At 36.8% G+C, this 21,168-nt stretch overlaps 1 protein-coding gene and 1 non-coding gene across 8 annotated transcripts in view; one reads left to right on the plus strand and one right to left on the minus strand.

Moving 5' to 3' along the window:
- Positions 1–21,168, plus strand: part of ERC1 (ELKS/RAB6-interacting/CAST family member 1) — a 302,352-nt gene that overhangs the window by 62,895 nt on the left and 218,289 nt on the right. For 5 of the 7 annotated variants that reach the window (XR_008552294.1, XM_037514597.2, XM_054696560.1 and 2 more), the window contains exons 4-7: positions 9,630–9,704; positions 12,831–12,986; positions 14,118–14,201; positions 17,249–17,416. Coding sequence is in view for 6 of the 7 variants with exons in the window: in XM_037514597.2 (XP_037370494.1) it covers positions 9,630–9,704; positions 12,831–12,986; positions 14,118–14,201; positions 17,249–17,416 (483 nt within the window). In the remaining variant the exon portion in view is untranslated. The remainder of the gene's footprint in view (positions 1–9,629; positions 9,705–12,830; positions 12,987–14,117; positions 14,202–17,248; positions 17,417–21,168) is intronic. The other 2 variants (XM_037514599.2, XM_054696563.1) reach the window with 1 other exon arrangement.
- On the minus strand, positions 6,875–7,008 carry LOC119248574 (small nucleolar RNA SNORA70). Its single transcript, XR_005125987.1, has one exon. It is a non-coding gene; the product is annotated as a small nucleolar RNA SNORA70 (small nucleolar RNA).

Below are 21,168 nucleotides of genomic sequence, written 5' to 3' on the forward strand. Positions count from 1 at the left end.
TTTTACATTCAATTGACTCCTAAACTGGTGAAATGCCATAACATTTGAATGGCATTCATATCCAGTAATATTTATGATTAGTTTTTCATTTTATTTTTGAACACAATTCCATAGAGATAAGGTAAATAATTCCCCTAAATAAAAGCCAAAGGGAAAAAAAATTCAATTAAGCCTTGTATTTTCTATTAGATATTTTTATTTTTTATTTTTGTACCCATCCTTTGATTGGTTGAAGAACGAAGACATCTGTTGGACAAATATTGAACTACAGTCAAAACTTGGTAATTGCTTGGTACTTGGGCATATTGAGTTTTAACAAACTGCTTTACAGGTGATTCTATTATGCACTACAATTTGACACCTAAATTTTGGATCTAAACTCAATTTACTGGTAGACTTATTTAAGTTGGTGGTGGATCTGCAGTGCATTGCATACCAACCTGTTCTGTAGGTCAAATAAATAATACCTATAGATTCTCTTATTTTTTAGAATGAAAATACTACTGCTACGAATAAAATACAAATTGGTTTTATGACACTATTACATTCATGTTAGTTTTTGTGTTTATAGTATTTCTACCAGCAAACCTTGTTAGTACAACTGCTTTTTTTTTCAGATTTTTTTTTATTTTAACATTTATCATTTTTTACTTTTTTTAGACAATATTTGCTTCCCCCCTTCCCCTCAGATAGTACAACTGCCTTTATGCTAGAGTTTGCAGAAATGTTTCAAGTTAAAAGTCTAAAATTTAAGAAGGTGCTAGGGTAAGAATTCTGAATCTTAACTAACACATCTAAGAAATGTCTATCTATACATTGGCAGTGGTAAAACTTAAGCAGGAGAGATTGGAGGAAAAAAATAGAGATATCAAAGAAAAGACTGGAAACAAAGAATAGGAAGATTAGAAAAAGGGATCCCTAGTTAGTTTACACTTTTGTAATGATTTTAAAAATGAAACCAGTTGTATAACTTATTTATTCAGGTCATTTCTCCTTCTTCATGTTGTGCCATTTTCCTCTCACCACCATTTCGATTAGAAACTTTTCTCAGTGTGCTAGAGATGGTGAAAGATAAAAAGTGGGACACTCCTGATATTGACTGAGTTAAGATACAGAAAAAGTAGTGAGGTTCTTTTGGTTTACCTTCCCCTTCTTTCTCTATGTCTCCTGTGTGTTGTGAGTAGAGTAGAGCCAGACTGTGTGTGTGGAGAATGAGTCTAGGAAGGGACATTCCAAACAATCTGGAGCTTCTCCCTTGAAGCAGGGGTGCTGAAGACTAAACCCTGAAACTTGAGAAAAAGAGAAATTTGAGACACTGAGTACTAGTGTGTAGTCACAAATGCTCCTATCTATCAGTTGTATAAGTAAAAGTTAACTTAATTTTTGGAAGAAACTACAGAAGAAAAATAAAAATAAAATTTTGTTCTTGTTTTCTAACACATCATTTTCTAGAGTAAACTAGAGAAAAAGCAACATTTTTCTACTGTCTACCAGTTGATAGGATAGCATGGTCCAGATAATTTTACTTGTATTTTAACATTTTTTGAGTGGAAATTTTAGACCGAAGGAAGCAAAATTATAAATAGCATATTCAACCTCTACATTTGTTTGAATAGTACATTCGTTTCTATTTCCAGAGTCTCCTATCTTTATTAACAGTACAAGAGTCAGAAGCAGAGCAGAGAAAGGGAATTTAATCAGCTCACTGACTGCAAGATGTGTTCATAATGAGCTTTAATGCACAGGCCTTTGATGGAAATTTGTTATGAGTGATAGGCTTTAAAATGTCTTAATAGGAAATCTTTATGCCTGTAAATGGTTTCAAATGTGTGCTAGTTCCTTATCGGAGGAAGACTGTTTTTAACATCCAAATGGGTTTTTGTTTCATGTTTTGCTTTTTGCTTGTTAACGTTTAAAATGAAATTATAATAGTTTCACCTTAAAGCATTTGGAAATTTATCTAATCAGGATTTAGGTAATGGGAAAGAGGTCAAGTAAATTAAAAATCTGAATTATAAGGTATTTCAGAGAAAGGCAATTTTAATATTTCAGCAGGGGTAGATATATCAGTGAAAAATCTACAGTATAGGTTATAGCATTTTATTAATAAACATTATTTCCAATTAGCAGAATTTTTTGTTCATACATTTCAAAGTTTACAGTCATTTATTGAACAAATGTTATTAAATTTCTTCTCTGTGTCCAGTTGATCACCTTGTTTATAGCGTGGAGAGTAGATTCAGTGTGGATAAGCTGGACGTGGGTGCTAGGGGGATTTGTTTTAATTTAGTTTTGTTTGTTCCTTTGTTTTGTGTTTCTCTATATTCCACACGAGTGAAATCATCCAGTTTTTGTCTTCTCTTTCTGCCTTACTTTGCTTAGAATCATCTTCTCAGCTTCCATTCATGTTGCGCAAATGACAAGGTATCATCTTTTATTTTAACTGATTAGTATATCGCATCTTAATTCATTCATCAGTCTTTACATACTTAGGTTGTTTTCATAACTTGGCTCTGTAAATAGTGCTCCGGTGAACCCAGGAGCATATATCCCTTCAAATTCGTGTTTTTGCATTTTGGGGTGGATACCTGGGAGTCGAACTGTTGGGTCATGTGGATCACTCTTCTCCAAAGAAGACATAAAGATGTCAACAGGCATGTGAAAAGAATGTTCGTCATCACTTATCTTTAGGGAAATGGATGTGGAGAAGGAGAAACCCTCTTATGCTGTTGGTGGGAATGCAAACTGGTCCAGCTTCTGTGGAAAAGAGTAAGGAAGTTTCTCCAAAGATTAAAAATAGATCTACCGTATGATGCAGAATTCTGCTTGTAGTTATCTATTGTGAGAGGATACAAGAATACTAATTTGAAAAGAAAGCTATATCCGTCCCTGTTTTCATTGCAGCACTATTCACAAATAGCCAAGATGTGGAAATATCCTAAGTGTCTGTTGATGGATAAGTGACTAAGGAAGATGTGGTCTGTATATACAATGGAATAATACTGAGTTATTAAAAAAAAGAAAAGAGGAAATTTTGTTATTTGTGACAACATGGTTGGAACCTGAGGGGATTTAGCTAAGTGAAATAAATTGGAAGGAGAAATACAAATACTGGATTATTTTAGTCATGTGCAATATAAAGAAACAAAACAAAGGAACAGAAAAACCAAAATCAAAACAAACCCTTGAATTCTGATAGCAGAACTGTGGTTAACTGAGGTGGAGGGCTAAGATCAAAGAGCGGGGGGCATGTAATGGATTGTGGTAGAGGTTATTAGGACTTTGGCTATAGGCATGGCGTGATAACATTTGAAAAACTATGAACCTGTGCTCCTAAGACATACAGAGTGTTGTAAACTGAAGTTACCTCAACTTTAATAAGTAAACATAAAAAAACCAAACAAAACTCTGTACTCTATTTTTTTTTATTTTAATAATAAATTTTATTTTTATATTCCCCATACAATTGCAGCCCCCCCATTCTGACCCCAATCTCTCCCCTCCCACCCCCGCCCCCTTAAAAGTGTCTCTGGTTCGTAGTTTTTTGTTGATTTTGATTTTCACTTTCTTATAGTTATTCATTTTCCTGGTCCCTTATTTAAGTTTTCTAGATTCCTGCTATGAGTGAGACCATCCGGTATTTTTCTTTTTCTTTCTGGCTTATTTCGCTGAGCATGATCCCTTCCAGTGCCATCCATGTTGCTGCAAATTGCATGTGTTTATCTTTTTTGAATGCTGAGTAATATTCCATGGTGTATATGTACCACATCTTCTTGATCCAGTCATCTATTTTTGGGCATTTGGGCTGTTTCCAAAGCTTAGCTATTGTAAACAGTGCTGCTATAAACATAGGGGTGCAGGTGTTCTTTGGAATTGATGTTTCTGTGTCCTTTGGGTAAATACCTAGGAGTGGAATTGCTGGATCCTATGGAAGCTCTATGTTTAGTAGGTCCAGAAATCTCCACACAGCTCTCCACAGTGGTTGGACCAGTTTGCACTCCCACCAACAGTGCAGAAGAGTTCCTTTTTCTCCACACCCTCGCCAACATTTGTTGTTGCTAGTTTTTTTTAACATGTGCCATTCTCACTGGTGTAAGATGGTATCTCATGGTAGTTTTGATTTGCATTTCCCTGATGACAAGTGATGTTGAACATTTTTTCATATGCCTGTTGGCCATTTGCATTTCCTCTTCAGAGAAGTTTCTTTTTAGCTCTTCTGCCCATTTTTTGACTGGATTATTTTCTTTGTTGTTGTTGTCTGTACTCTATTTTGAAAGGGAGATCAAGCTTGTGAGATGTAACTGTAATCCGGGCAAGAGACATTGGTGTTTTGAATCAGTGTGACTCTGAGGTTGAAGGCATAGTCCGTTCTGGAGATATTTAAAAAATATAAACAGTAGTATTCCCTGATGATTTGGACATAGGTGCAAGATACAACAGACTTCCATATTTCAGGCCTAAAGAACTAGTGGACACATACTACTAATCATGATAGGATAGGAGAAGAAATTTAGAGGGGAATATTTGAAGTTCAGTTTTTGACATTTTATTTTTTGTTTATTTTTATTTTTAAAAAAATATGTACACAAGAACTGGGGCACATGCCAGAAGTGTGGGGGTGAGAGGACCCACCAGAGACAGTGGGGAACAGAACAGGCAGAATGACCGAAACACACTGCCGAGGGGAGCAGCGAGTAAGTCAGGAGAGGTCTGCTGCGCCATGTCGGCAGGCCCCTAGCTGGGGATCGAACTCATGCCCCACTGGCCGCGGACAGCTTTGCAGGTTGCGTTCTAACCCCTTGCGCCACCAGGGAGGCCCAGTTTTGGACATTTTAATAGTGTATTACCTGTTAGAGAAACATGTGCAGGGGCTAGGAAAACTTTAACTGCTTTTTTTAATCTATTAGAGCTATACTTGTAGTTGCTAAGGAAGCGATGATGATACAGGTATGCATTTCAGCAAGAGGTAAAAATCTGGGAGTTATCACTTTAGATGGTATTGAAAATGAGATTAGATGAGAACCCCAAGGAAATGAAGGAGAGAAGATGACAGAGGACTGATGACAAGGGCAATCCTAAGGAGTTGGTCAGAAAAGGAACTGGCAAGGTAGGAGGAAAAAGTTAATTTTGTGTCTTGGAACCCAAAGGAAGAGACTGATTTATTTTTGACTGGGGTGATCAAGTGTCTAGGCTGTAGAAAATGTATGTTTTCTTCTATGTCTGGAAAAACAAGAATGTGCAATTTTTTACTCCTATTGTGGGAGGTAGACTGTTTTAAACTGTGAGGTCCCCAAATAGAAAGGAGATCATATATCACTTGACAAGAAAGAGTGATTGATAGAGGTATACTACAGGGCTAGATAAACAGGTTTTTTCAGTGGAAAGGTAGCAGTTGAATCTGTGGGATTGAGAAAGGCTTCCTTGGATGGTTGCATGTGCAGGTTGCTCACCGAACAAGAGCTTCCTGCTGATGATTGAGCCGATGGGACCTAAAACTCTACCCATGCTTCATGATGAGGTTGCATTTACCACAGAGGAGTTGCTTTTTTCTCATTTATATGAAGTTACTCTGTGGGTTAGTAGAGTTTCCTGATTGCGACTATTGAATTGAGAAGAATGAAGTCCAACGCTAGGAACTTAGAAAGTGTGTGTGTGTGTGTGTGTGTGTGTGTGTGTGTAGGAAAGAAAAAAATGAATAAGCTTTAGAGCTAGGATAATTCTTTAATGGAAGCGAGTCAAAAATTTTAAAGATGTTTGTCTCTTACCTCTACAGTTGAAAAAGTCAGGTACTAGATGGAGCTTGGAAAGAACATAGACTAACTGCAGCTATTAGGTTTTAGCAACAGAAGGTCCTTTATTTGATACTGTTGAAAGACTAGTCCAGTAGAGAGATGAGGATGGAAACTGGCTGCCAATTTCTCATGTGTTTATGCCTTCATCCAACTAAAGAGGGACAGGCGTGGAGGCGAAATATTTTTTATGATCCCCCTGACATGTCAGACAGTGTCTGAGAAATACAAAAGATATTTTATGCCTTTAAAGAGTTCACAGTCTGGTATGTTAAAGAAGAAAATTGCTTCAAATATCATACATACAGTAAGTGATAAAAGAGGGCTATGTCGCATACACATGAGAAGTAAGACCAGATGGAAATAAATCATTGCAGGAGTAGGAATGGGTTAAAAGATGACCTCTTTAGCTAAGTCTTGAAAATTCAGTAGCTATTCATTATTCAGTCATTCTCCATTCTTTATCCAGTAAGCATTTACCAATGTATTATTAAGAGTTCTGGACACTTTAGATTCACCAGTGAATGTGGCTGTTGTGGAGCATACATTTTTTGGGAGAGGAACAGAAAATAAACAGTACCCATAACAAATAAATTGATTCCATAATAGAGTATATTTGGTACAGGAAGACGAAATATATAGTAATGTAAAGGGGAAATGGCTTCTCTGTTTTCAAGTAAGGAGGCTACACTGAGAACATTGCATATATATTTTTTTAAACAGGTATTGGGTTTTCTTTGATATAACTTAAGTGGGGCAGCTCTGAGGTGCTCATGAGTGCAGAGCCCATCAGGATGTATTTGACCCCATAACCATCTGGGATGATGCAGCACCATGTCTTCAAATTCATCCATATTAACTTGGTAAAGCCCCAGATTTTCAGCAGTCAGGGAACTTAAATTTGGTCCTGCAGAGTGCCTCAGTCACATGCTCCTTGTTCTGCAGCTTGGTTTGGGTGGGCATGGCAACTTGGCCAGTGTGGACCCTAGCCACAGCTCTGGGGCTTTCCAAAGGTAACCTGCATACCTCTCTGGAGCCCAAGGTTGGGGACAGCATGAGGTAAGACTTGAATGTCCACAGGAAGGGACAGTCTCCAAGACCTCTCAGGGCAACCCATACAAGCAACTGCCTGTGTACCCTATGGAGGAGACTGCTATTTGCAGCCATTTCACACTGGGCCCTATGTAGGCAGGAGCAGAGTAAGTTTAACTGACTGCAGTGAGCTTTTTTTTTTTTTAAATGAAAAATCTTAAACCTACACAAAAGTAACGAGAATAGTATAGTGAATCTCCATATACTTATCACTCAGATACACCAGTTCACAAAATTTTGTCACACTTGCTTCATGTATCTTTTTTTTTTTTCACCAAAGACTTTAAATTTCTGACATGACATATTGCAAAATTGTCATTTTATATCCACCGACTTCAATGTGCATCTCTAAAAACATTTTTTTGCGTAACCACAACCAATAAACCTAAGAATGTAGAAAAACATTTGAGCCAAGAACTGAAGGAGACAAAGTCTTTCTCTATCAGCTGGGGAAAAAAAGTTCACACAACAGGAACATCTGGTACAAAGGCCTTAAGTAACATATCCAGCACGTTGGAGGAACAGCAGGAGTCCAGGGGGACTAAAGCGTTAGTGGCCACGTAAAGAATGGTCAGAGATGGGGTCTTGCAGCTATTGAAAGAGCTGACTCTGCTTTGAGTCAGTTAGGGGGCCATGATAGGGCTTCAGCAGAGGGGTACCAAGATGAAATTTACTTTTCAAAGGGTCACTCTGGGTGCTCTGTGAGAATAGATGGAAGGGAAGAAAATTAGGAGCTTAATTAGGAGGTTGTTGTTGGATTAAAAGGTATTTTTTGGTTAGTGGCTCATTCCAAGCAGCAGTAGTGGAGATGGCAGAATGTGCTTGGATTGCAGATATATACTGAAGGTAGAATTAACTAGATTTCCTCACTGGCTGTGGCTTGAAAGAGAATGAAAGGCTTTAAGATAGATCAGATATTTGACCTGAGTAACTGGAAGGATGGAGCAAGTTTTGGGGTACCATCAAGAATCTAGCTTGGATGTAGAGTTTGAGGTTTTAAACATACAGGTGGATCCCTGAGTGGATATTTAAGGTGTTGAGGGAGAAAGGTAGCAGGAGGGGTGGGGTGTTTTTATTAGTTTCTAATATAGTATCAACAATCAGATGGGGAATGTGGATGTTCAGAAATTATTGATGTTTAAACTGTTGACTTTATAATTGAGCGCTTTGGCCAGCTCATTAGAACTATGGTAAATATGATACTTGCGGTTGTATTTTCTATTTCTCTCAAACTATTCTTGATCAGGCAAGAATGAATAAATTAGGTGACAGATATAATTAAGAAATCACATATTTCTTTCATCATGGTTAAGCACTGTTCAGATGGAAATTATTCATCTATATATTATCTGGGGTCTCTAGAGGACGTCTCGGGTTTCTTTGGAAGCACTGGCTGATTAACTCAGGGACACTTGCAGAATATGATAGAAAAATAGCCTGAGGTGGCCTGCTAACTTCACAATAATCCTGGAAGATCCTAATTGTGATATTACTACTGTCTCCTTCCTTCTGTTTGTACCCTGAACTCAACACAAATTTAGATTAATAAAGCCGTATTTTTCTGACATTTTCTAAACATAAACTACTCAGGAAACTTGTTGAACAGTCTTGCCTTTTTTCTTTATGTTCATTGACTCCACTGAAGAGAGATTTTCATGATAGGTGTGGTGGTTCTTAGTCTGGGGATGGGTAATGTGGAAAGGATGTTGTCAACACAGATATTTTCAGTGGCTTTGTGTAGTGCATACTGATGGTGATGGCTTTTATTTCTTTCTCTCTCTCTTCCCCTCCTTCCCCCCCCTTTTTAGGTTATATCCAAACGGGTAGGTTTATTATATTAAGAAAGGAAAGGAAAGAACGCTTGTGCAGACACAAGGGCAGAAAGAGTTGCACCTGAAAGGGACAGGTTTGTTAACAGAGACGCCTGCATAGTCATAGGTATAGGCAGTTTTGGGAGGAGAGATGCCTTTCCCCTTTTAAAGAGGGAACTTTCCTAATCCTCTTTTGGGTCATTTGGGGTTCTGATTATGTATCTTGGAATCATGTGTAAGATTGACACACTCCAACCCGGGGTTGTGCTGTGGCTTCAACTGTTGCATTAGCTGGCATTTGTGTGGCTAATTTTATTTTATTTATTTATTTATTTTAAGATTTATTTATTGGGCCCCCCCCAGGTGGCGCAGTGGTTGAGCGCTGGGCTGCGAAGCTGCGCACAGCCTCAGCAGCACCGGTTCGATCCCCGGCCGCCAGGCCAGAGTTCCACATGGCGCGCAGACCTCTCCTGCCACCCGTTGCTCCTCTCAGCAGTGTACTTCATCACTCTGCCTGTTCTGCTCTCCGATCTGGCTCTGGTGAATTCTCTCACCCTCCCGCGCTTCTGACTGTACCCAGTGCTTATATGAATAAATAAATCTTAAAAAAAAAAAAGATTTATTTATTTATACAAGATTTATTTATTTATTTATTTATTTATTTATACATACATACATACATACAAGCAAGTGGCTAATTTTCAATACTATGTGTACAGAGATGGAGACCCTCCTGTGCCTGCGTGGTTGAACGAACCTCAGTGCAGTCTGTGGGTTTCCTGATCCATAGCGAAAGGCAGACAGAAAGGGATCAGAGTGACTTGCAAGGCTGGAGTAATCATCTTTTTTATACAGCCACTCTTGTCATCGCCCTTAACAAAAAGTGAAAAGGAGGATACTTACTTTTTTTTTTTTTTTTTTTGCTTTTCTTATGTAGGAGATGCATCGGAGATTTGAGAATGCCTCTGATTCTGCCAAAACAAAAGCTCTGCAAACTGTTATTGAAATGAAGGTGAGAATCTAACAAACTTCTGAGTCACTGTGCACATTCCAATGACCGCACACATTAAGGTGTGAGGCTTGGAAAGTGGTATGTGATTGTATTTCACTCATGTTGTAGATTGAGAAGAAATAGTAGGACTTAATGAAAATAACATTTTACAGTAACTTAATTTCCATTTCCTTGTAGTTCTAGACCATAGCTCAAATTGCACCAAAAAAAGGTTGTCCAGAAATTCTTTAAATCACCTATTTTCAAACCTTTTGACCCCTTTTTTCTCTTAAAATACACTCATTTATATTTAAGAACATATCTGTCAAATATCAAGTCTGAGTAAACATAGATTTTCTGTCACTTGTTCTTTCAAGTAAAAATAGTGTTCCCTGAAAAAAGTATCTCATTCTTCTTGCAACTCGCAGAAGCTCACAAGTGCTCCTAGGAACAACATCATGCTCCACTATGAGCAGACAGGCCTAGCTCCTTCCCTTTTCATTGCATAGAATATTAAAGAGAGGTGTACTCAAGGGTAGAGATTTATTAAAATCTGCAAGTTTTTCTTTATATTTTTTTCCTGTGAGTGCTTGAGACTGAAGAATATAATACTTACTAGTACAGTTTGGTGCACTATTATTGCCTGTTTTCCAAAGGTACTGGCAGTCTTGCTTGCTACCATTGCTTTTATACCTTTACTCTATGTTAGTGACTGCAAATGCTAATATAGTGCAAATGTTGATAATAGCAGAAAAGGCAAATAAAGTCATAGCATTATTATGAATATAGTTATTATAAAAATAGTTCTGACCATGCTCACTTCCTGAACTTCCAGAATTCCATGGACCATACTTGGAAAATAGTTAAATAGTTAAAAATTTGGGGAATGTATGATATGGTAATTAAGAGCTTGCCCTCTGAGTTAAATGCCCTGGATTCAAAATCTGGCTTTGCCTATTTATATAACATAAAGCAAGTTACCTAACTTCTGGATGTCTCAGTTTTTTTACTGATAAATAGCTGTAACAATAGTGTCTATCTCTTGGGTTGTTTTGAGGTTTAAATTTGTAAAACAAATTTGCCCTAATCCTAACTCACTTGAATAGGACCTGGTATGTAGTAAACATAGCTGCTGCTATTATTATTTTTATCAATAACATATTTTTTCTCACAAAAGCCAGCAGAATCTTATAGATACCACACTTAAAGGGACGACACTTTTTTTTTGTCTCTTAACTGCTTCATTGCTCAGAAGTTTCACATTGTATTTTGCATTGTGGGCCTTTATTTATTTATTAAAAAGATTTATTTATTTATTTTAAATAAATAAGAACTGGGGTACAGGCCAGATGGGCGGGAGGGCGAGAGGATTCACCAGAGACAGAAGGGGGAACAGAACAGGCAGACCGATGAAATACACTGCTGAGGGGAGCAGCAGGCAAGGCAGGAGAGGTCTGCTGCGCCATGTGGGACTCTCCCCGGCCAGCCGGGATCAAATCAGTGCTGCAGAGGCTGCGGACAGCTTCACAGCGTGGCACTCAACTACCTGTGCCACCAGGGGATGCTGTGGGCCTTCATTTAATATTTATTGCTATGATATGAGAACTCTTCTCTTAATTTGGGTGATTTCCTTTTAAAACTTTGATCTCAATAGGGGAAAATTTCCGAAACAGATTCCAAATTAGTGGATTCTGGGTTCTTTGTAGTTAGACAATTAGTAGTTTTGACTGTAATCTTGTGAAGAGCATTTAGAAGGTTTAATTGCATGTTCATATTTCCCACAAGTTTATTTGTGCATGTTATTTCCTGATCCCTGTTGAAACCTAAGAGTAAACCATAGGTATGTACTTATGTTTGTAACATTTTTTTTCTTCCCTTTTGACAGAGTCGGGTAGCATACTAGTAATAATTGGCAGTGGATTTGTTTTTAGTTGTGTTAACCCTAGTCATTCTGCTAAGAATAAGAAGAGACTTTGAGATTCTGGTAGCCCAGTGGAGTCAGGTGGCATGGACTTCAGAGAATTATAAAGATCTAAGGTAGTCTGTAGGGGAAATGGAAAGACAGATGATTGATAGATCATAAATTTACTTAGTTATCACACATTGTAGGAGTAAGAAACCTTGATGGAAATAACTGTTTTCAAATAAACCTGCCTTGAGTACTGGCTGAGTTGGTACTATAACTTCTCGAGTATACTATGTGTTAATAATCTGGCCCAATTTCAGAGAGTAGCCTGGAAGGTTCATTTTCTGGGTTGTTAGTGCCTGCTTCCTGGTTTTCAAAGCTGCAGTTGTGTTTCCTTTATGGGGGTTTGATAGTGCATGATTTAGTAGTGAGATTTAGGCAAGAACTACTTCTCTATTTTGGGGTTAGGGAAAAAGATTCTTGGCAAGGACTTTGTAGGGACTTTTGGAGTTTTTCTGTAATTGTTGACACTAAAGCAATGTGGGGATAACCTAGACAATGTGACAAGCAAAACCAAGAACTTTAATATAGAAAGCTGGTCTATTAGGAGGTTATATTTGTGATGCTGATGATTTATAAGGACAATGGAGTTTCTTTTTTAAAATTATTATGAAATATCTCAAATGCATGGAAAGTTATAGAGAATAAAATTACTAATATGATAAATTATGACTACTAAAGCAATTATTCAGCCCTTTTTTGGTAATATAGTTCCTATGCATTGTTGTATAAATCTTTGAAACTCTTATACTCACCTCTCCCCTCTATTGGGGCAAAAATAAAACTTTCAGATGTCACCAAATAAAATAATAAAATATTATAGGTAGAAAATATTATTGTTAGTATTATGAAAATTTTCACTAGAAATTTGTTGACCATAAAGTGCAAAGAAACTTTAACCAGGTGACACTTACTTCTTTAGATTCTCTCAACTTTAATCGAAAGGGTCTGGGCTAGGGAATGGATAGAGGAAAAATCACACTGAAGAAATGAGTCTTCTTCCTGCCACCCAAGTGGCTAAAGGTTGTATTTTGGAAGCAATGCATGAATTGCTAGGCAGCAATTTTTTCTGCATGTTTGTTAATCTTTTAGTAAATTTAACATTTGTAAAAGTTACAAACTGAGTTGGTTCTTAGAAATTTTGTGAATATTCTTATGTCTAAATCTTCCATTTGTCTTAGGATTCAAAAATTTCTTCTATGGAACGTGGGCTCCGAGACTTGGAAGAAGAAATTCAGATGCTAAAATCTAATGGGGCTTTGAGCACTGAAGAACGAGAGGAAGAAATGAAGCAAATGGAAGTCTATCGGAGCCATTCTAAATTTATGAAAAATAAGGTAATGGTTTGTGGTACAGTAAATTTTAAAAGGGGATTGAAAAATTGATGCATATTTCTATTTGCTTAGTGATGATGATGAACTTCACACTGTTTTATCAGACTTCGGGGAAGCATACCTCTAGCATGTTTCTTTCAGATGGAAGTTCCCAGAATTAAAGTCAGAGCTACTGATATTGTGTAGTTATTTCAGTTTTTCACTTAAAAGAAAATTACCCACATGAGGCTAATATGTATTGTCATCCAGGTGAGTTTTTCCTCAATAAATGAGATAATCAAATTCCCTGCCTCTTGTGAAATATTTTAAAAGTTAAAACCCTGACAGACTGACCCCACCTCTGTGTCTTACCTCCCTTTTTCCTTGAATGGCTTAAACAAAATCATGTTTTTCCTTCAAATACAGTTCCATCAGGGAAAGCCTTTGCTCCACCGTGGATCAGGTTTACTGTTTCCCACATGCACTTCAGATATATGTGCAGTAAGACAGGTCCCACTGAGACAAGTCAGTCTGTATTAAAAGTTAAGCTACACATTCTTTTCTTTGATTAAGGTTATTTGGTTTAATTCTCTGTGTAGGCACATTAGAGGATTTGGTTTATTACAGTATCAGTTATCAGGTTTTTGTGGGTTAATTAAAAATCATATGCCCCTGCCACATTCAAATTGTTTTAGTCCCCCAGTTTCTCAGAACTAGAGGCTATAAAGGAGTGATGCAATTATAGCTCCCTCTGGTTTCTGGCTTCTTGCTGTGGTGCCCATGCCTGGCATATAAGTCTGTAGAATAGTTTTCTAGTTATCAATGACTACTGTCAATTTTCTATAAATTTTAGAACTTAAAAATTCAGATATCAAACTAACCATAACAGTTTGGATTTTTCACCCTAATTTGAGAACAGAGTTTTCTCCACGATGATCTCTGCTTCCCACTTGCTGGTAATACATTTCAGTTCATTTAGGAAACCATGTGAAATAGAAAAAAACATGTAGGATCCATTGAAAAGGGAATTAGATGCACAGATTTGATGATTGTTATGTAAATTATTGTTATTTCCAGTTACTGCTCTGGCTCAAAAGCAGATAACCAGGACCAAAATTGACACATAAGTGAAAAAGAATAACAATGTCGTGACAGGTAGAGCAACTGAAGGAGGAACTAAGTTCGAAAGAGGCTCAAGGGGAGGAGCTGAAAAAGAGAGCGGCTGGTCTCCAGGCTGAGGTCTCTGCCGTAAGATTTACTCTCCGTGGGCAGTGATGCCACAGTGGGACCCTGCTAGTTCTGGCTTCTGGGTGGCTTACACTTTCGTTCTTTGTGGATGGCAGCTTTGCCCAATGCTAGCACTAACCAGCCTGCTCTGCTCTTTAACCGACTCCTATCACTCGTGTGCAATGAGCCCTCACCTGTTCTGGAAACCCTTTATCTGGTCTATATTGTTGCTTTTGTCAATGTATGGATGGTCCTTCAAAGCTTGTTTTTCCTCAGTTCTTTTCCTGTTACTAGACATTTGTTGACTTCTAATGTACGGTGGTATCTTTTTCTTTTAGGTTCAAGAATCTCAGGTATTAGTCTGGGTCCATCACCTAGTGATTATTTGAATTTGAAAATCTTGAGTGCCTTACGTTCATGTGTAGGCATTATCTTTGAGTCTCCTTTTGATGGTTTTGCAAAATGTTAGTTTGTTTAGAGCAGATGTTTAAAAAGTGTTTAGCTTATTTAGAGTTATCTAGTAAGTTAGGGTTAGCATGGAACTTAAAGTCTTTAAATCTAGTTCAGTCTTCTACCTAAAGAACTTAAAATTCCATTTCAGAACATAATAAAAACAAAATAGCTAACACTTAAAAATCATCACTTAAAAATCACACTGTGTAAGTATTTTATAACGAGTCAAAGTAGCGCTTGATTTTTATGTCAGTGGTCTGGTTCCAGAACCTGTACTGGTAAGCTTTTCACTCTTGCCTTTTTCTAGGCTGTGCACACATTTATCACACAAGTGTCAGAAAAAAGTGCCTCTGAAAATAATTGTGGGATACAACTGGAATGCCGCTTAAAAAAAGCCAAACTTGTGCTAATTTGGTGTGTTTGCTAGTTAGGGATCTCTTATAGATAGAATATAGTGTATATAGTATATATGGATGGTATAGAGGGTTTATATTTTGTCTGAGAGAGTCTAATTTGGTTTATGGTAACTGTACATTATTGTCTAGAGAATAATGTTGATCTGTAACTTTTTTTTCTTAACCATGATTCGTTTCTTTGATGTGTCAAGCAACAAGACAAATAGATGCCATAAATTATTTTATTTAATCTTTTAAACAGTACAGTAGCATTAGTTTACTTTTTTCCATGTTACTTGGCTAGTAAATCAAAAACTTAGAGAGGTAAAGTAATTACTTAGAGTCACACTTATCCTTGGGTGTGTTTGGCAAGAAAGTTGTGCCCTCCTACTTCAAGGGAAAATTTGTGCTTCTCAGCTACTTTCTATTTAGAATATTTTTTCCTTTCTCAGTTCTTATGGTTAATATAAAACTATTTGAAACTTATTTAATAGTATAGAAGATGGGGAAACAGACTTAATATTTATTTTTGATCAAGTGATTAGCGGTAGGTAGGAAATTGAGTAATCTTTAAGACATAGGTCTGTAGCTGACAAAGTGATAACACTCTGAATATTTTCCTGATATTCATACAAGTAGGTTTTTAGTGCAATCTGCATGTTAGGGATGGATAATATTAATGTGTGTTTTTGTTGGTAAAAGGATCTCATGAAAGATGCTGCACCCTCTCTATGTGGTAACTCATGGGTATATGTCTGTATTACTGGCTGGAAATAGCAGCTACGGGAAATTGTTCTTAAAAGCCTTGTCCCTCAGGGCCTTCCGGGTGGAGCAGCGGGTTGAGCTCAGCACTGTAAAGCTGTCTGCAGCCTCTGCAGCGTGGGTTTGATTCCCGGCCGGCCAGGGAGATACCCACATGGCATGACAGATCTCTCCTGTCTCACCCACTGCTCCCCTCAGCACTGTATTTCCGTCCATCTGCCTGTTCTGCTCCCCGCTCTTTCTCTGGTGAATCCTTTCACCCTCCCGCGCCTCTGACCTGTACCCCAGTTCTTGGGTAAAAATAAATAAAATCTTTTTTTTTTTTTAAAAAGCATTGTCCCTTATAACTAAGATTATTATAATCAAAATGCTTTTGATAGATTTTGTTTAAAAATTAATAAAAAGTGTTTTTCCTTTCATCAGTTACTACTAAAAATACTGACTTCTTGTCAAGTTTATTTTCTCAGTAATTAATTTACCTTTGTTAGCCAGTAAATGTAACATAAAAACAGATCTGAATTTTGCTTACTTGGCTTGCATTTATACTGAGAATACTCCTTAAAAGAATTTTAAGAAACATAATAAAAATATAAAGGAGGTGTTTGAAATAAAAAATACTCTAAATTAAGATGAGAAATCTATGGAAGAATGAATGGCATCTGTTGATTTTTGGAATATTCTTGGAGTAGTTCAAATTCAAAATATGTTGATTTTTACAGAACTTTATTTAGGTCATAAACTGTTATCCATTTAACTGCTATGACATGACATAACTTTGTAGATGGAATCATTTTTTAGTTGAATACCCCTAACTTATTAAAATTATAAAATTTTTAAAAAGTCCATGTTTATAACATAACATGAAAAGTAACTTTTTGAGATAAGTATTTTGTAAAGACTTCTGTTTAGAAATAAAAAAAGTTTAGTGAAAATAACAAAAAATATAGTAGCTGCAGCTTTTGCAGTTGATCTTAGCCAAAAAGCTGAGAAGGGATGAATTTAACTTTCAGTAGCAATATTGGGAGATTTCTTTTTTGCCTTGTTACATCTACATTAATTCTGCTTTATGTTGTGAAGAGGATTGACTTAATAAAATGAAAAGATATTTTATTAGCATATTGGTTTTCAGATGCTTTTTGTTATAGGCATCGAAAGGAATTGAGATTTTTCTCTGTTTTTCTAAGGGATTCCAGAGAATGTTGAGGAGACACAATAAGTGAAAAAAAAGTTGAAATTTCCCTATTTGCTGAATAAGTTGTGATTTTTTTTTTTTTTGGTTTGGGATGTTGTTAACCAAGATTAGGTGGTGAAAAAAAATGACGTATGTCCTGTTACAAAATTCAGCTTGCATTTACTTTCCTATTTTGTCACTCAGATCTGTCAGAGATCCAGGTGAGAGGCAGTTTTTTCATTTCTTTTTACCTTACAGTGTTTTGTTTTCTTCTCTAGATTGGTCAGGTGAAGCAGGAGCTATCTAGAAAGGACACAGAACTACTCGCCCTACAGACAAAGCTAGAAACACTCACGAACCAGTTCTCAGACAGTAAGCAACACATCGAAGTGCTGAAGGAGTCCTTGACTGCTAAGGAGCAAAGGGCTGCCATCCTACAGACGGAGGTAAGAGAATTCTGGGATTTGTGGGAACTTGGTTCCTTGGCACCTTTTCATATGTGTTACCTGTGATGTTTTTGTTATGTTTCTATTTGGGAGATAAGGTTAATTCTTTAGCAGTGTCATCAGTTACTATACGAAAATGTAGCATTCTTGTTTCATTTTGCTCTTAGATCTGACAAATTAAAGTTGGTGCAGTTTATATGTGTTTCTAGTACTTTACACTTTCACTAAGTCTAAGCTAATATTGTGAAATGAAAAGATAGTTGTAAAAAGGAAATCTGAATGAAGCTTTTGTATCAGGTGTTCTTAATTTTTGACATTCTGAATAGCTTTAAGTAGGCAAACTGGAATCTAGATATGTTCTAGAGAGATTGCATTTTGAACTATGGACTATTAGAATAATCTGTATGTATATATATATATCTTCATGTTCTGTTTGAAAATAAAGTTAGTATTTTTAGAAATCTTGGTGCACTTATCTGTCCTGATTTCAGGCAGGACCATGTGCTAAAATAGTCCTAGATAAATAAAGTCAAGGTAGATCAGTATGGACGTGTCGTGTTTGCAGTCAAAGTCATGATATTATTTGGATTTATTGTCTTCTCTTTTAGTTTATTGTCTTAATATTTTTTAAAGGTCTCAGTGAAATAGGGAATTAATGTGTGTTTTTGTTGGTGAAAGGATCTGGCTGAAAATAGCAGCTTGATCTTGAATCAGGTATGATGGATAGAAGGAGTGGGGGAGTAAAGACAACACATGGAAATATCATAGCTCCAAAAGTAAGAATCTTCAAGTGAGGAGGGATGGGGAAATGACCCAAACTAGGATGTGACGTTGTGTTTTCTTTAGGTAAAGAAACTTTGCTTAAAATGGGTTGTATTTGCAATTTAGGTATATTTGCAATTTTCCGTACAACTTTCACTTTTTCTATTTTAATCATGTTTCATTTTATTATGACATCACCTTCATTCTGTTGCACACAGCCTCATAAAGGCCTGGCCTTATTGGTTACTGAAGTTAAACTTACTACCAGGTGCATAATCCTGGGAATGTTATTTTTCGTCATGCCTTACTTTCCACATCTGTAAGATAAAGATGATAATGAGTCCTTATCTCCTAAGGTGGTTGATAGGATTAAACGGGTTGATTTATATCTAGTGCCTGGCTCACAGTCAGGTTTTTGTGTTATTATAGTTCTTGTTATAAGATCCACTAATATATGTAGACTGTTAAAATGTTGTGAGACCATAGTTGGTTTTCCTTTTATTATTTGAAAGACTGATCTTTCATACATTTATTAAGTTGAATTTAGGTTTATTCAGGGAATTAAAAATATTAAATGAGCTGAAAAATGTTAACCTACAAAGTTACTAATTTATGGCTTTATTAGAGTTTTCCACTTCAGTAAGTGGTTGCCTGCAGTACTACAGAAAGGTCAGAAGAGGGTGCTATTGTCTTAGAGGTGATCCTACTTTCAAGTTTGCTACTGTGAGCTTTGGATGGAGGTGGCAGGTGTGCAAACCAGAGAACCAGGCAGTTGGTTAATGATAACACAAACATTTAAAAGCTTGTCACAGTCTAATAAATGACTTTTTCCCCCTTGGCAATCCATCTTTCTCTTTGTATCCCTCTCAAATAATGTTCTTATTAGCTATGTCTCACACAGATGGGCTTGTGATTGGTTTCTCTACAATAGAGAATAAGGACTGCATTTGTGTTCATTCTTGAATGGTTTTTATATTTGTTTTTAGCCATTGTGGGAGCAACTGAGTTTCAGTGATTACCCCTATACCTTAATAGGACAACTGTTCAAATATAACCATCTCATCCTAAAAGCTTGATTGGTATAAAAGCTAACTTCTTTTTGAATTTGTGATGATTATATGACTATAACATGCTTACTAGCATTTACAGTTTTTCTTAAATCATTCTGGTGACACTTGACAAAGGTAACTTTTTCCAAAGAAACTTTCTCATTTTATAACCCCAAAAAAGGCAGTTTGGACCAGCTTTTTGAAAGTTCTCACAGATTTTTCTATAATTTGCCCTACTTGAGCTTGTCTTCCTCTATCAGACTTTGATTAACCCTCAAATCACTAAATTAAGCACATATTTAAAGGAACATGGACTGAGGAATTTATTTTTTTTAATTCCGAAATTCTTTAAGGAAAGAAGGGATAAGGGAAAATACCTGACTTTTTGTTCAGAGTCCAGGGAATGAGGCCCTATAAACAGTGTATGTAATATATAGTATCTCTGGAATCACTCCTAGATTATAAACATATTTTATAATCTATTGGCCTTTATAGATCTGAATTTCATAACAGCAGTTAATAATGTTGGCTTTGGAATCAAATCTAGACTTGAAATGCAACTCTCTTCTTTTTACCTCTTTTTTTTTTTTAAAGATTTTTTTTTTTTTAAAGATTTATTTTTATTTATTTATGCAAGCACTGGGTACAGTCAGAAGCGCGGGAGGGTGAGAGAATTCACCAGAGCCAGAGGGGAGAGCAGAGCAGGCAGACTGATGAAGTACACTGCTGAGGGGAGCAGCGGGCGGCAGGAGAGGTCTGTGCGCCATGTGGGACCCTCCTCCAGTGGCCGGGGAACAGCCGGGGATCGAACCGGCGCTGCAGAGGCCGCGGGCAGCTTCGCAACCCAGCGCTCAACCGCTGCGTCACCGGGGAGGCCCTTCTTTTTACCTCTTTAATTTCTCACTTCCTTATCTGTAAATGAGGGTAATAATACCAATTTCCTGAGACTGTTGTAGCTAGACTAGATGTTTAATTATGCAGCTCTCACCTAAATTTGGAGGGAAATACTAAGTATCAATGGATTAAAACATTTAAAAATGCCTTACAATTTAGAAGCTCTTGGATTTGATTTGCTATCTGTTCTTTTATTTGATTCTCGTAGTAATGATGTGGGTTAGGCAAGAAGAGTTTGGCACAGGCGTAACAACAATAATGACTTTAAAACTAAAATTCTAAAATCATTTGTGGTTTATTCAGTCAGGTTGTACCCTTTCAGAGAAAGAACTTAAAGGGAGGAGCTGGACCAGTCCACATTCTCACCAACATTGTATACGGGTTCTTGTTTTTCCGCATCCTCTCCAATACTCGTCTGGATTTTTTGATAGGGGCCATTCTTACAGATGTGAGGTGGTATCTTGTGTTTTTGAGTTGCAGTTGCCTGATGATAAGGAATGGATAGCACTAAGAGCAATTTTAGAGTAGACTGTTGTTGTGAGGACCTTAAAGTGGAAACAGTGATCCTTAAAAGCCAACATGAAAACCAGGTCATCTTATACTAATTTTATATTTTTCTTTGTATGATTTCCAGACTGGAAGATCGGGAATATATGGGAGATGGGAATCTATAGCTCCTCAAGACAGTGGCAAGGCACTGTAAATAAGATGGAAAATCTAATCTGATAAGATAATAATTAGATTTCTTTATTACTATAGAATGACTTTTCCCAAAAGATGGCTTTCAATGATGTTATATTAACCTGTATATAAGTTTCTGGCAGTGTCTTACAGCTCTCTTAACTCTTCCTTGTTAGATATTTTTGTTAATGAATTATGGATGGGAAAAGTATGGGGAGAGTGGGGTAACAGACATGTTAAATGAGAAATTCAGCATTCCACAAGATCTTTAGGGGAGCAGTGATGAGCTAAGTCAAGCAGGTTAAAATTTGATAGGATGACTATAAAGATCTTATTTTTTCCCATCTTTCTCCAGCTAAAAGCTAG

Source organism: Talpa occidentalis, unplaced genomic scaffold (genome assembly GCF_014898055.3).
Source record: "Talpa occidentalis isolate TD23 unplaced genomic scaffold, MPIMG_talOcc4v2.1 talOcc4.16, whole genome shotgun sequence".
NCBI lineage: Eukaryota > Metazoa > Chordata > Mammalia > Eulipotyphla > Talpidae > Talpa > Talpa occidentalis.